The 16875-nt window shown below is 37.2% G+C and overlaps 1 protein-coding gene across 2 annotated transcripts in view; it reads right to left on the bottom strand.

Moving 5' to 3' along the window:
* The window catches only part of dock8 (dedicator of cytokinesis 8), a 62913-nt gene that overhangs the window by 39856 nt on the left and 6182 nt on the right, over positions 1 to 16875 (bottom strand). The window contains exons 2-5 of one of the 2 annotated variants that reach the window (XM_023343436.1): positions 11196 to 11295; positions 5403 to 5578; positions 5040 to 5111; positions 4816 to 4924 (exon numbers count right to left, since the gene is read on the bottom strand). In XM_023343436.1, the coding sequence (XP_023199204.1) occupies positions 4816 to 4924; positions 5040 to 5111; positions 5403 to 5578; positions 11196 to 11295 (457 nt within the window). Of the gene's footprint in view, positions 1 to 4815; positions 4925 to 5039; positions 5112 to 5402; positions 5579 to 8220; positions 8472 to 11195; positions 11296 to 16875 lie in introns of those variants that run through there. The other variant, XM_023343437.1, reaches the window with a different exon arrangement.

The following is a 16875-nucleotide window of genomic DNA, read 5'->3' as shown; positions in this document are numbered from 1 at the left end:
CAGCTCTTCTGACAGCAAAAGCTGATGGATTTATACTAGCTGGAGGGGATTTTAACTGTGTGATGAACCACAAATTGGATAAATACCCATTTGAACAGAGACCAGAGCCCCAGAAGTCTAAAATTCTGCCCAGTTTGATTGAAGAAATGGGGCTAGTAGATATATGGCGTCAAAGCCACCCCAAGGCGTGTGATTACACCTTTTTTTCAAAGGTCCATGGAAGCTACTCCAGAATAGATCTCTTTTTTTGTTTTAAGGAGGGATCCACATAAGTTACAAATTGCCATATTGAACCAATAACAATATCAGACCACGGTCCAGTTGTTATGACAATAAATTTAGAGAACAATAACCAACCTAAACAGTGGAGAATGAATGTTTCACTTCTAAATTATCCAGAAATAGTTCAAAGAATTAAAAAAGACTGGACTGAGTATATGGAACACAATGAAAATGGGGAAGTATCAGTGTCAACTCTTTGGGAGCTGGAAAAACTGTGCTGAGGGGGAAGTTAATCTCTTTGTCATCCCAAATCAAAAGAGAACACGATAAAAAACAAGCAGAGTTAGAAAATCGCATATGACAATTGGAGGAGGAACATAAAAAGACTAATGATGAAACTACTTTAAAATCTCTTGGCGAATACAGGCAAACACTGGATATCTTGTTGACGCACAAGGCAGAGAAAGCATTATGGTTTGCCAATCAAAAGTATTATGAATCAGGGAATAGGGCCAGCAGGCTACTAGCATTTCAGCTGCACAAGAAACAGGCTGATCACACAGTGGAAAAGATAATGAATCCTTTTGCAAAGAAAATGCTGTCCCATTCTAAAGACATTGCAGAAGCTTTCTCAGCTCACTATGAGACACTTTATGATTCAGAGGAAATAGACAGTAAAATAGAGAAGATTAAGAATTTATTGGGTAAAATTAAGTTACCAAAATTAACTGAAAATGATGCCAAGGCAATGAGAGATCCAATCACAAAACAGGAAATTGAGGAGGTCATAAAAAATTTATAGAACAATAAAGTGCCAGGAGTTGATGGATTCCCTGCGGAATTTTATAAGCATTTTAAAGCTGAGGTCACGCCAGTATTACAAAGAGTATTTAATTACGCCCTTTCACAAATAAGGATCCCCCAAAGTCTTGGTCAGAAGCAATAATAGCTATAATTGCCAAAGAGGGCAAAGACCCCATAAATTGCTCGCCCTACAGACCAATAAGTTTGCTCTGCTGTGATTTGAACATTTTAACTACAATACTGGCAAACCAAATTCAAAAATTTACCCACACAATAATTAAACCAGACCAACCAGGGGTTATAATGGAACGTCTAGGGATAAATAATATAAGGAGAACCTTAAATGTGAGCTCTATGGAGAGACAAAAACAGGATCCTTCAATGCCTCTCAGCCTTGATGCTGAGAAGGCATTTGATAGCGTGGACTGGCAGTATCTGAAACACACACTGGCAAAAATGGGATTTCATAGAGACTTTATCAAATGGATTGGTGTGCTACAGTCTGGACCCACATTCAAAGTACGGGTGAATGGACACTCCTCAAAGAAATTTGGTTTAAAAAGAGGAAGTAGGCAGCAATGTCCTCTTTCGCCTCTACTATTTGCTATTAGTATCGAGCCCCTGGCAGAAAGAATACGGACAGACCCCAGAATTCATGGAGTAACAGCAGGTGGAGTCACCCATAAAATCTCATTATATGCGGATGACATTATGTTATATATTTCTAACCCTCTGAGCTCAACCCCTAGGCTTATGACTAGTTTAAAAGGTTTTGGAGAAATCTCAGGCTATAAAGTTAATGAAACCAAGTCTGAAGTTATGATGTTGGTGGGAAAATGGCCTACAGGTTTAGATAAAGAGGTCACTTTTAATTAGTCCAAGAGGGGATTCAAATATTTAGGTGTGATGATTACACCACAAACCTCGCAACAATTTAATAGAAATTATAGTAGATTAATCACACAAATAAAATCAAACCTGTCTAGATGGGAGATTCTTCCTCTGTCCCTTTTGGGCAGAATAGAAACAGTGAGAATGAATGTTCTCCCACGATTAATGTATCTATTTAAGGCACTACCTATTTGGATACCTCCCTCCACTTTTAAAATTTTGGATAAAATTATTAATAGCTTTATTTGGCAAAGGAGGAAACCACGAATCAGACAGAAATTATTGTTAAACCCAAGAGAAAAAGGTGGCCTTGGTTTGCCTAATCTGAAATTGTACTACTGGGCAGCACAACTTCGTGTTGTGGTCGAGTGGCTTGTACAGGATGAGGAGACGAACTGGATTGGTCTGGAGAACAATGCATGCCCACTGGTACCTCTTGAAGCGATGCCATTTATGGAGGGAAAAAATTGGAAGGATTTAAAAATTGAAAATGAGTGGATTAATTGTACATACAGAGTCTGGTCTCTAGTGAGGAAGAAAATGGGAGCACCTTTAACAATATCACGCATAACAAAAATAGCCAAGATTACTGACTTTTTTCCAAACAAACTGGATACGGGTTATCAGAGATGGGCACAGAAAGGATTAATAAGAATAAATCAGTTATTCAGTGGAGAAACCCTTAAGTCATTTAAGCAGTTACAATATAAATATGGATTATGCTCAAAAGAATTCTATAAGTACTTACAATTAAGGGATTACCTTTTATCACACAAAGAATGGCCTACCTTGAAACAAAATAAATTACCTTTAGAAATATTTCTGATAAAATGTGTGGAGGAAAATAATAAGAGGAATATTATATCTAATCTATATAAATATTTACAGATGCATTTATCTGACAATTCTATAGATATAAAGCAAAAGTGGGAACTAGAAATGAATATTGTTATTGAAGATGAGGAGTGGGAGGAGATTTGTAAGAAAGGTTTTAAGATCACCCACAGTCCAGGTTGAAAGGAATTTGACTGGAAATTAAGAATGAGATTTTTCAAAACACCTTTCAGTATTTCAAAATACGACAGAAATGCTACAAATTTGTGCTGGAGGAACTGTAATCAGATTGGGGATCACACCCACATTTTTTGGGACTGCCCAGTACTGATTCCATTCTGGCAGGGGTTTCAGACAGAAATTTAAAAAATATTTAGGTTCACATTACCACTGAACCCACTGCATTATATATTGGGTTTGACCCTAGGAGAAGATATTGGGGAAAAGAAAGTCCAGTTACTTCAGATTCTGCTACTAGTAGCAAGGAAAATGATAACTCTGTCCTGGCTTTTGCCCCCCACCCTTCAACAATGGCAAGAAAAATTTAAGAATGTGTATATAATGGAAAAGATAACAGCAAAACTTCATGTAAAAATTGACATTTTTCTGAGTGTATGGACCCCAGCTATTTCCCACTTTGGATGGCCACACGGATAAAGATGCTTTGGGTCATAAAAAAGCTGTGTCAGCCCCCTTTGTATATCTCTCTCTTTCAATGAAAGATACTGGATATGTACGCCTCCCTTTCATGTGAGCCCATGAGGACCTTTCTAAGAAATATCAATTGACGAAATGGATTTAAATGTTTGCTGAGTCCCCCACCCCCTTTTTTGTTCGTTCTCTCTCTCTCTTTTTTGTTGTAAGTGATTTTTATGTAAGTGCATGTATAAAATATACATATGCATATATGTTGGATTTATAATATTCCTAAATAAAGAATGTTAAAAAAAACAAATTGGGAAAATAGTACATTTTATTTCTGTGCAAACGAGGCTAACTAAACTTGAAAGAGCCATTCTCACAGTGGAGGGAGTGATAAGAATAACAACACACTGTTGTGTTCAGCATTAAAGAACCCACCCCCTTGCTTTTCACATTCATGCTTCTCAGGCCTTCATCAGTATGGACTGCCATACTGCTCTTAGTAAAGCGTCTTCAACAAAAGACACTTTAAATAAAGAGACTATGCTTTTCCTGCAGCTCTTTTAAAAAAACAGTCTGATTACAAGGAAAGTGGACAAATATTAATTTATCCATACACATGTACATGGGAGCAAGCTGGATTTTGAGAGATCAGTTCAGCTGTGTGTACCAACTGAAAACACAAGGGATGTTTTGCTTTCATAGGTGCAACAACAAGCACTTTAGCATGCTGACTGCTTCTGCAAACATTTGTGATAGTGTGGGTCATCCTCAGGACCTCAGGGAATTCAAATGTGTTATTGTGAAAGGATGCTACCTGTATAAGTCCAGTAATAAAGTTCACTTGTTACTAAATAGTCCAGAGTCAACTGCAAGTGGCATAATAACAATGTGAAAGTGAATAGCAACAATTGTGGCACGCTGAGTGAATGCTGAGGAGCACAGTGTGATGAGATTGGCATCTTTCTAAAGGGTCAATAGCTACTTAAAATACCAAATGAAACATCTAATCATGCACACATGAAAAAGATTATGTGAAGTCTGCATTATCACATCAGCTAAATGCAGAGATGATTCCCAGGCTTCGTGTCTACCTGACTGTCAGCTATTTTCAGTGGCCAACATGCAAATATATTTACATACTAGGTGGTCATGTGATAAAACAGATGTTGTGATGTCTGGAATATTCACTCCAGCCAGGAATACTACATTTGCATTTGCATTGAGCCACTCTGTGCAAACTTTGTTCATTGTTGAAAAGAGAATAAATGTCAAAAACCTTCCATAAACCAGGTTAATCAGCCAAATATTAGTGTCTTTCACATTAGCTTGATTAACAGACTATTTGGTGCTTAGACTATTCAAAAGAGGCTGGAATTAAAACGTTATACAAGGAGTGCTGTAAGTAAGTAGGCTTCTTACTGGTTTGTCTTTGTTTTCTGGTTGGAAATCAGACTCAAAGATTTGCTTATGCAGGACTTTATGCAGGCCAACTCGCTCTGAATATGCACTCCAGCCATCCCCCTGGCACCTTTACATGCACAAACACAGACAACAAGGATTAACATGCGATGTAAAGAACGTTGATATTTGTCATTCAGGGAAACATGGAGATCACTGGACTGAAACAAAGTTGAAGAGTTTACCTCCTGGAAACAACCAGCCATGGCTGGGTGTAACTCTTCACGCAATCTCTCACATGTGGATCTAAGTCGCCTCTGAAAGGAAAGGAATGAGAAGAGAAAAAAAATATGTAGACACGCAAATATGTAAGCAGACATTCAAAGACATCTGAAAACCATTAATTCTACTTCTTAGCTTATCTGAAAGTCATGGTCAAGGTGCAGGACACACATGTCTAGCAAGATAAAATTACAAAATAGTTTAAGAAATGAAAGAAAACATTCCAATAAAAACCTGGTGTCTTAAAGTCTTTCTCTAAGAGATTGTGAAACTGTGGCCATTATATAAATCTTCCTCCCTTTGATGTTTTCTGGCTCATAACCCACCCATCCTCTGGGACAGAGTGCCGGATGGTACGTCGCTCCTTCTCCACCTGCTCCACCTTCATGTCATCGTCAGGGAAGTCTCCAAATTCATGCATCAGATCTGAATCTTCACTTCTTAACTGTGACATCAGGAACTCCTCCAGGTCCAATGGCTCCACTGCGTCATACGCCGGAGGCTGAGAAATCCACAGGTCATAGATATGAAAGTTATGTTTTCTGATGGAAGGAGACTAAAGAAATCTTAAGGCATTTTAGCAGCAAATATAATCAAATGTTTTAAGTAAGCACTAAAGGTTTACATCTCCAAAGAAATTAATTATTTACCCAAAAATTATTATATGTGATTTATTTAAAGGATCAGATATTTCCAGGTATGAACACCCTAGGTAAAGATGCAAATAAATTATTAATATTTTGGCTAATGAGTTTGTGCAGGACTTTTGTCATATTATAAGCATAACTTTCAATATATTTTACATGGAAGTAATGCAGTGGACCAACTGTGAAGATGAAAGAAAAGAATACCTTCAGGATTCTTCATAAATCTGAAAAGTGCAGCTTACAAATGTATTACGGCGTCTTTACTTTGAAATGAAATTAAACACAGTCGCACAAATTTACTTTCAGAAGACGGCTGATAAGAGTCTGCTGCGTGCAACTTGATGTCAAAACAAATACCCCTGTCCATTTGGATGCAACTTTCACACCCTCACATGATACTGATCTGAGTGAGCTTAAAGTGAGAAGTGGGATCACCATGGCAACATTCAACAACATTAAAGCAAGAAAATATGAGAACCACAGACTTTCATCTAATCTAGACAGGGAAAAAGTTAATCAGGAAAGCAGCTAAGAGGATCACTGTAACTCTGGAGAAGCTGCAGATATTCACAGCTCAGGTGGGAATATCTGTTGCAAAGAATAAGCACAACTGGATGAATGGGTGAAAATGTTGCAAAGGAAGTAGAGACATATCCCAAAATATCTGGAAGATTAAAAAGGTGGATATAAAATAAATCACATCTTTTTACATTTTTATTAGTAAAAAGAGAAACCATGGATAATTATCCTCCTACTTCATAGTTATTCATTACTTATGTTGACCTATTGTGCAAACTGGCAATAAAATACATTGAAGTTGATGGTAGTAATCTGAGAATATGTGAATAGGTTCAGCTAGCAAGTATACTTGTGTAATTTACTGTAAACAGTGCAGAATTTTTTTTTTTTTTAAAGGGGCGGTAGGACCAAACAAGTTGAATCATGACTATTTTCTAATAGCTCATACCTGTCTCGGAACAAAAGACACACAAACAGACATAAATAGTAACTGGAAAAAACTTGGCTTGTATTAGACAGCTGGGCCTTTTCTGTTCTTAGTGAGTCTATTTTTAGACAGAAACTCTAAAACCCCAATCTCCTCTCAGGCAGATCAAAAGGAAATCTATAATTATCTCAACATACAGGGATAAAGGCAATTCTGCATATAGTTAACATAATCACTTCAATACACACTTTAACAAATCCCCAAGATCAATGTTTAAGTGAGCCTTTTTTGTAAGGCAACTGGAAGCAAAATGTCCAACTGATTAGGAAAGACAAAGTATTCAGGCTAAGCTGGTTTGCTGGTAAAAAGAGGAACCTGCAGGAAAGTAACAGAAAATTGGGCAGATTTCCAATCTGTTAACAGGGTGCAGAAACAGACAGCTTACAGAAACACAGCAGTCTTCTTCTGAAATATTAAAAGCAGTTTACAAAGACAATGCACAAATGCAAAAAAGACAAATAGCATCTTCTTGCATATAAATATTCAGAACAGCTTACAAAAGAACCTCCAAGCTTTTAATCTTGCTTATGCTCCTACACTTAAAAAAGTGTATTTTTAAAACTATGTGTAGGGGAGGTGGAAAAGAGAAAAATAAAAGTATGGAGGTATTATTGCAAATGTCATGCACGCACTCATGAGCAGTATGGGCACAGAGGAGAGGTGGGGAAATTTGCAGCAACAACATGAGTCATTGCTCTACGCAACTCTTACAGGCAGAGCAAATTCTGTCTGCCTGCAGACATGTTTTTGCACATCCGCGCACCCTGAAGCGCATTTCTCTGCACAACTAATGACACGAGCACCTGTGTAAGCAAGCTACAAAATATAGCAATTTTAAAAGAGCTATGCGGTATAATATTGTGTACACAGGTGAAGCACCTTGATTCTACAGAGATGGTGTGTGCCTCAACAAAATTCCAAATTAGGCACTCTTACTCAGAACTAGAACAACCATCATAGCATAGCCTCTCTCTATTTTAGTGCAGAGCATGAACCCCCCCCCCCCCCAAAATAATGAATGCTAATGCATGCATGCTTGTAATCTGTGAATGATGCTCTGCAGAGTTAACACAAGGGAGAAAGGAAAACTCCTCAAGTATTCAATCAACTCTCAATGATGATGATCATATTTCTGCAAAATCTACTTTCTAAAGCAGATTGACCAGATGATACAAACTTCAAGCTTTCAAATGATTCATTATTAGGATAAAAGAGAAAAAATACTCCAAGATTTAACATAATGAATTCTTTGATTTAAACATTTTCAGCATACATCAGATATGATTATTCAAGAAACTGATGAACCTTCCAACACTTTGCTATTATAATCCACCCTGTCAAGCCAGATGAGACTGCAAACAAACCGAAGACAAGCAACATTTTTAAAATGTAGAACTTAATTTAACCTCACCACAGACATATGAGCGTTTAAACATAGCTTTAAAGTCTCTGTTAGTACCTGCACAACTCAAACAGATATGTTAGACTTACCCTGCTCACAACTGAAAAGTGCCACTTTAAAGAGGAAGTGTACAAAATGGCGCAGTCCGGATATGGGAACCTGCACTACTGCTCGTTTCTACTGACGCTGATTGCTTTTTACTGAAACTAAACCACAAGCTAGCAAACAGATCCTCTTTACATTCATCCTCTTATTCATAGAAGACGAAAACTACAGAGGATTGTGGAGGGAAACAACCAACATCAGGACCAGTTGAAGCAAAAGATGGTACCATCTGCTTTCTATTAGCTGACATTCAGACTAAAAACTTGAACATGCTTATAAACCACCAACGCTTTGTAGGAAGTGACATCACTGAAGCGCTCCCATTTTCAACCAGTGTTTCAACACCGGAACAGATTGCACAGGGGCAAACAAGAGCAGCACACAATATCATGCAAAGCTTTTCGTTTAATCTCTTCGTTTTTGCAGCAAAACTAAAATAACACTCAACTGGCAACACACAAATTTCCAAGCACAACTGACACAGTGAATATCCCTCACTCATCCCTCAGCTTTCACTGCTGAATAACAAGAAAACCACTGTCCCAGAGATTATGGCATTAAAACCTCTCTCCCTGCATGCCAAATCCAGACATATTAAACATTTGCTCCCCCTCATAAGCTGCAAGGTAAACAGCCCCATCCAGTGCCAGTCAGCAGCCTAGACGCTGACCCATTTCCCAACTCAAGCAGGTTACAGATTAACAGTGTTGGATGCCAGCAGGTGGAGGTGGAAGAGTGGGGTGAATGGTCTAAGTAGTGCAACCGAAACCACGTCAGCTGAGAAGCTCAAGGATCAAAGCCAGGGAAGTATAACAGGGTTTCAGCTAAGTCACGCTACAGATATGTCAAGAGACTTAGCACTTAAGAGCTTTAGTAAACTTTTGAGTGACAAAAATGTAGAGCAGCAGAGTAGGATGAAATGACAGAGAAAAGCTAGGATAAAAAAAGAAGAAGGAAGTGGAAGATAAAACACTGGAAGGCAGAGACAGGGACTCAAAGGGTCCCACAGAAAGTCTTGAAGCGTAGTGTGGGAACCAATCCCTGCACAGGATTAGACTACAGCATTGTGTTTGTTTGCTCAGAAGAACTGTGATAACAACCTGCTATGCTCTAACCTGCAATGATGCTAGTCACTCCTTTGTAGAAAGAAATCCAGAGTTTTCCAAACCTTGTTTAGGAAACATGTATTGTTATCAAGGTACATCTCATTGAATTACAATAATATGAAAAAGGTAATATATTTCAGAAGCTCATGTAGATTTTCTACGCAGTGTGATATATCCTAAAGAATTTATTTCAGTTATTTTGAATTATGATGGCTTAGAGCTAATGATAAAAAAAAATTCAGTTTCTGAGCAAATGCCAAAAATACATGATACCAAAAAATAAAGGATCTTAGATACAGAAACACAGGACATTGACTCAATACTAGTTGGGGCTCCTTCTACATGAATTAATGCAACAATGCAGTGTGGCATGGAGGTGTTTAGCCTGTGGCTCTCCTGAGATGTAATGGAGGTTCAGATTGACTATATGCCATAGAGTTTAATACCTCATTGAAGGAGGTATTAGACTCCTTAAATGAGTCTAATACCTCATTTAAGGAGGTATTAGTACTTTTGGCAGAGTGGGTAGGTGTCAAGTCCTGTTGGAAAATGTGAAAATCAGCATTTACATGTAGCTTGCCAGAGAGAAACGTTAAACTTTCCGACAGATGTCTGTGCTTTATTTGCACTTAAGATGACACAGTGGACCAACACCAGCAGGTGACCTGGCTCCCTTGCCCATCATGGATTGTAAAAACTGTTTGTCCCTCTCAGAAATGTAGCTCCCAAAGATAAGACCAAAATGTACCCTCATCTAAAAAAAGAACTTTGGATCACTCAGAAATAGTCTGTTCCTTCTTCTCTTGAGACCAGATGACAAACTTCTAACATCTTTGCTTCAGGAGTGATTTAACAGAAGGAGCAGAACAGAACAATGTAGAGCATGAACTAGATAGATCTGTATGTGGTGGCTCTCAAGGCTCTGACTCCAGTCCAGTCCACATTTTGTGAATCTCCTCTGAACTCTAAAATGGTCTTTTGCTTTGAACCTACTAAAGGCTGTTTTCTACCAAAGCTGTTCTTCCATCCAACATTCTATTAAAATGTTTGGATAGCACTCTGAACAACTAGCTCCATTAGCAAGGGCATCTTTTCTCCTTCTGAAGGATTTTATTTGCCATCTTCTGAACAGACAATATTGCATCATTAAAAATCATTTTAAATTGCTTTCATTTTTAGTGGTCTGATTAAATATTCTAGCTTCTTAGAAACAAGATGTTGTGTAATCATTATCTTTCAGTCATAAAAGTGTGAATGAAAAATAGTAAACAGTTGAAAGATATCACTATTTATGAAGAGTCCTTTTAATATGCGAGCTGTGTATTTTAAATTGAATTAGCAAAATAATTGTACGTTTTAATTATTTTTGCATGTTTACTGGACACACCTGCTTATTCCCATCCACTGTGATTATTCAAACATTCGTCTTTGCTAAGGCATTTTCTTGTTTTGTTGAAGATTTTTTGGACTTAAAGAATAATCTCCAAGACTAGACACTGTACTGAGTCAGTCTTTCTCCAGGCTAATGACAGTAAAGAGGATGTGAGGATGATACGCTTACAAACACTAAAGCTGTTAGAGTGCTGCATTAGGGGAAAAAATTCTGCAAACCATAACAATATTACAACAGATTACATTTACAGTGATCCTTAAAGTTTATATTAAATAGCAGGAAAAGCATAAAAAACATCAGTGAAATAAAATATTCCATTTCCTTGCATGCAGTTATGCTACCTCAGAATTAGTTGAATATTTCAAAGGCACATTTTAAGATGATGATGTGGGATATCAATAGAATAAACAGGTTTGAACTCAAACACTAATGTATTATTTTCCTACAGAATGAAACTCACCACATTGACGTAGGCCGTGGGAGACGAATTGGAGTTGGACCGACTGTGATATAAGCCATAGTTCCCAATGAAGTTCCGTCTAACCTCTGCAGAACTGTGCCTGGAATAAAAATAAGAAACAGATATTTGTAAGGCTTTATGATCATAAGGCAGAAAAAAGGAAATTAGCATCATTTATCTGTGCTGTAGATGCACCAAGAAATTAGCTTCCGCTCAGCCAACACACCATATGCAAATACTCTATGTTGCATTAACAACAACATTCCCTGGTTTGGAAGTTGTCACTGAGTGAAGACTTTCCTCATCTGTGGAATGTTTGAAAATAAGTCAGACAAGGCAACAAACTGTTTTGGGAGAAATTGTTGTTTCATTTTACTTTAGACTTTTATTACGAGAGTTTACTAAAACAAATATTCAACTGTTATTTGTCATTCATAAAAGAAAACTGGAGCTGGTCAAAAATCAATTTTGAAGATCACATATAAAAAAAATAAAATTATTGTTTATAAAATGGCCATAAAATCTTACATTAGTGCATTTCTGACTTGATACAGATACAGACTTTACAAAAAAAATTCTGAAAACCTCATCCATTTCCTTCAGAAAGAATGTATCTTTAAATGATATTAGATCCAAATTTTGTCTAAAACACATTGGGTTCCATTAATTTTTGAGTTGGACTATCTATGCTTTTGCTTCCACTAGCAAATTTCCACTGACATTGAAATGCTTTGTCAAGTTGAAAATAAACCAGCTTTGGATTAAATGATGGCACTCTGATTCAAGGGTCAAACCAAGCAGGAAATCAACATGACAGATGGATAAAGGAGTATTCAGAAATGTTGGGCAGACAGTGTTTGTCTGTGCTTTCCTAGAGCTACCCCTATAAAAGGAAGGGAGAACAAGAACTGGGAGACAGTGCCCCAGTTTGTTCCTCACATTCCACATCCTCAGAGTGGGTTCATCGTCTATTTTTTCATAATTAATCTACCATGTCATAGGAGATTGGAGATTGACCAAACCTTCCACAAAAAATCCTTTACTTGTGTCAGGTTTGATAAGTGCCTGTGTTACTTATCAAATGTCAGAAGTGCTTCACTGTGATACATCCACACAGCAAATATTTAAAGGGCAAAAGACTTGAGCAAATGAGTCACACTGCTGGCTGCTTCCCCTCTGGTCAGTCTCATGAGTTTGTTAAGCCTGTTGTAACATAACTGTTACTAATTATCTCCACAAACCATAGACAACAAAATGTTAGGAGAGCGTGTCAGAACACTAAAACCTATGAAGCTGTAGTAAAACACATTATGTGCAGATCAGAAAGACAGCTTCATTCAGTTTCATTTGCATGTAAACACAGTTAATGTTATGTAAGATCCAATATTGCTTATTAGTTTCTTGACATATCTGCTCTCACAATACAACTGCTGATTATTATTGAAGGTGTTCAATTCCTGTTCCACTGTCCCTATAAATCACGATATAAGCTGAGTCAGTACAGTAAGGTCAAGACATGGGTGGTGTGCAAACGAATCTACACAAAGAGCAAAGTCCAGCAGGGCAGCGGTATTTAATCAAACATATAGCCACATTGCCACTGAAATAAATGGTTGAATAAAAAGATTGAAGACAACGTTTAGCAAAACAACTAAGATTAAAACAGTTGTATAGGGTGAGCTCAAGAAATACACCAAAAATGGGATTATAAAGCTATTACCATGGACAAATAACAGCACGTACACACAAATCCTGTTTCCACAAGATTTACAAGGACAAACAATGAAACTCTGCAGCTTGTACTAATGCAAAAGTTGCTTTGAAATCATCAGATCCGACCCCCACAACAGTGCGCACACAAGGTCTTACAACCTGACTCTGCAAACAACCACAATGCTGTTGGTCACTTAACTAGTTTATCGAAGCAGCATGTTTGCACCTTGCACCAAAGCAGACCGGCTAATGATTGTGTCAGGAACTTATCATGCTCTTCAAGCTCACCGTATACTTCTTATGCTTCTGATTTCTGAGAGGAATGCCACAACCCATTTAGTCCCTTACAAAAGTATGTACACGCCTTGTTGCTCTATTACAGAACTTACAAGTAAAATACCATGAGGCGTGTGGTAGTAATGTCAAAATATGCGCAAAAGTTTAAGAGAAGTGAATATTTAAGAAAACTAAAATTTAAAAAAGATTCAAGTCATTTCTGGTTTGTGCCCTACAAGACTCATACAGTGCTTATGAGAAGTATCAATCCCCTGATCTAGGCAGATTTACACATTAACCACATTCCTTCCATTTCTTGATGATTTAACTGAACTTCATGGGGTGCTCAGTATGCTAGATTTTTTTTTGTATCCATCTCCTGAGTGATACTTTCAATAACCTTTTCTCTGATCTCCTTAGAGTGTTCTGATGTCTTCATTCCGTAACCACAGTCAGGAATATTGTTTAACCAGTGCATGGACCTTCTAGACACAGATGTCTTTGGACTAAAATCACTGTATTCAGAAAATCTCCATTCTACCCCTTGTGAAACCACTAGCTCTAATTGGTTGGACCTCTGCTGATTTAGGTCAGTCATTTTGAAGACGGTAAGTGGTGCAATTACTTATTTTTGTGTCAAGTATTCATGGTTATTCTGTAAATGATTTTGTTGCAAATTCTGTTGATTAATTTGCAAAAATAAATGAAAAGGGTGAAACACTAAGGGAGGTGAATACTTTTTATAAGCCTTTCTTGTATTAAGTCAAACTGACTTGCCTTTGAATTATAAATTCTGCTTCCATAATTTACCAGATCAATATGAAAATATATACTTTTAAACTTTAGACTTATTTTTTCTAGTTTATACTGTTAACATAAAAACTTTGAAACAAAAACAGTATTTCTTTTTAATAATGGTTTATTCTTTGGTGCTTAAGCTGAGTTTTTATAAAAGACAACTAAAAATCTGAAAGATTACTCCCTTAACTCCCTTAGAAGACATCCTTAGTACAAAGTAACCTCCTAACAACACTGGCATTAATTCCTTTCTACATGTTTCATCAGTCCTACAAAGACCAAAATGATTCAACCTACAATTCAATACAAGTCATGTACAAAATGTATAATTTGTAGGCACAAAATCTTGCAGGCATGCACAGGGGAGATTGTTAGGTCACAAACAATGACTGACATTAGGGGCCTGTCTATAAAAAGACCAGGGAATGAAAACTGTAATCAGCTCTTGCCAGTAGAACCAAGCTGACATTATTTTACCACTGGTAAGCAAACAGCTTCTGACAGCAGGCAACAGCTGTCTCTCTCTTCAGCGGGCCTCTCCCTGGGCATCTTTTGTCATATAAAAGCTAAGCTCCAGTCAAGAGGATAAAAACAAAAGCTTTGGATTTTGTCATTTTACCAAAAGCAGCTTGCATCGAAACTTCTGAAAAAACAAAACAAAACCATGAGTTCTTGTGAGGATCCAAACCCAGAGTCAAGACTTCAAGTGAAGAAGTATTTGACAATTTGAAGTACATCTGGAGCTTTTGGATGACAGGACAAGAAGTCCATGAAATATATAAATGAGGTCAAAACCCCACTGCCAAAAGAAAAAAAAAATGTAACCACTTTGGTCTAAAAAAGCTGTTCCTGGGATGTTAAGCCTCATCAAAACACAAAATCTCTGCCTTACTGCAAATCTCTGAAAATAGTCAAAGTGGCACTCTCTAAAACACACACTTTATCACTGTTCCTTCAATGACATAATGTCATCTGAACTTAAAAAGAAAGTAATAAAAACAAGAATATTTCAACAAATCAGACACTAGCTAATTAAACTGAAAATATGTCAATCGGTCATGTTCACAGGTCAAGTCTTAGATTTCCGTCTTATTGGATGAAAATCAATGAGTCTGCCAATAATACCTCATTTCTACAGGGTATATATTTAATTTCTGCAATACTTTATATGTAATAGAGATGTAACAATTTAAAAATTTTGCATTACGTGTATGTATTGTATGTAATTTTTTCACCATATTTATCAATATTGTCATCAGAAATGTATTGCAATAAACATAAAAGTCACAATAAAGGAATTCACAAATGAACTACAGTTTTTTATGGCAGTGGGTTTCTGATATGTGTGACATGGGCAACCACCCAGGGTGGAATCTTGTGGGGCCTAATGCATCCTCCAAGTCTCAGACTGGAATACTCGTCCCTGATATCTGAAATCACTATCTTGCTCCAGCACTCACCACTCTGTATACAGTGGACTCAGTTGTAGTCAATAGATGCAGCAATCAGCCTTTTCCTGACCAATATTGATTAGGAGGTCTGACCTGCTAATTCTGGCCAATCTCAATGTTGTTTTTCAGGACAATAAGACATACAAGCTCATCTTTTTAAACAGACAGATGGATCTTTAGAGAATTTTTCCATTCTTTCAAGATTTTTTCAGACCATGTGGGAGCCTCATGGCAATATACTGGGCATGCGCAATAGAGCAAAGAATTTTTAACAATAATTTCAATGCATGCACAGCTTTCATGTGAAATATTTATGGCATGTAGACCATGTCCTTCACCTCTCCCTAGTTTCAAACTGGTAAGCTTACCCGCTTGTGAAATCCAGTGCTGTGATAATGACAGCATGAGATTGTCACTGGAGGACAAATTCCTAAAATGATCATCCGTCGTCATAGTGGTGAGATTTCCAAAATGTGTCAGGAAATTTTCCATGATACCTCATCTCAGCATATGTTGTGGGCCTAAAATCATCTACTATGCATCTGAGTAGAAACATGCTGGGAGTTTTTTGTTATGTCACATATGGCAGGCCGACACTTGCTGTTTGAGTGTATGGTGGGTTCCTGTCAGCGTTTCTGGCATCCTTCCCAAACCTCTCGTTCAAGCTGAATGTGAACCATCACTGCTTGTTTGGGGCTTTTGTTTTATAAAATGTTTATAAGTTGCAAATGTGGTGCTTTAAAGTGTGTTTTTTCCACATACAACTTCATCCTACTGCCACATATTTAGGTACTTGTAAATCAGATATGATTTCGAATTAACATTTACAGTTTCCCTGAGGCACTGAACACAAAGACATTTAACATATTTCTTAAACCACTCACAGGCTTCTTAGTCACACACACACATGAAAAAAGGTAAACCTCCTCAGGAGAATTTCTTAAACCTTCTACTTTACACAATGCTAAAGAACTCATTTCTTTAAATTGTGAGTTTAACATTTGTCCACTTACCCGTCTGTTTCTGTTTCAGCTGTTGCTGAACTGGAGAGCTCCTTCATTGACAGACTGCTGCATCCTAGGTGCACACAAGTGCTTTATTGCAGGTCCTGCCTTCAAGCACCTATATGATTTTATTACCATGACTGTTCCCAACAAACTCAAAAGGTTATTGCTGTTACATGAAGTTTTTGTCATTTTAGATAACATACACATTATCTAAAGTAACAGGAATAAATAATGCTGTTTTAGCATTTTTTCACAAACATGCATATAGTACGCATTTTTGTTTCTTTAAATCACCCCACTAAGCTGCACAATTCATTTAATCTGAGTATGCTATTTTAATAATTGTACAGAATCTTTATTCTTATGTTGTAAATTTGTCCTTGATGCACAGTTTTTTGTTGTTGTTGTTGTTGTTTTTTTTGTTTTTTTGGGGGG

This window comes from Xiphophorus maculatus, chromosome 12 (genome assembly GCF_002775205.1).
Source record: "Xiphophorus maculatus strain JP 163 A chromosome 12, X_maculatus-5.0-male, whole genome shotgun sequence".
Classification (NCBI taxonomy): domain Eukaryota; kingdom Metazoa; phylum Chordata; class Actinopteri; order Cyprinodontiformes; family Poeciliidae; genus Xiphophorus; species Xiphophorus maculatus.
The sequence above is the reverse complement of the archived record's forward strand: the minus strand, read 5'-3'. Positions and strand labels throughout refer to the sequence as shown.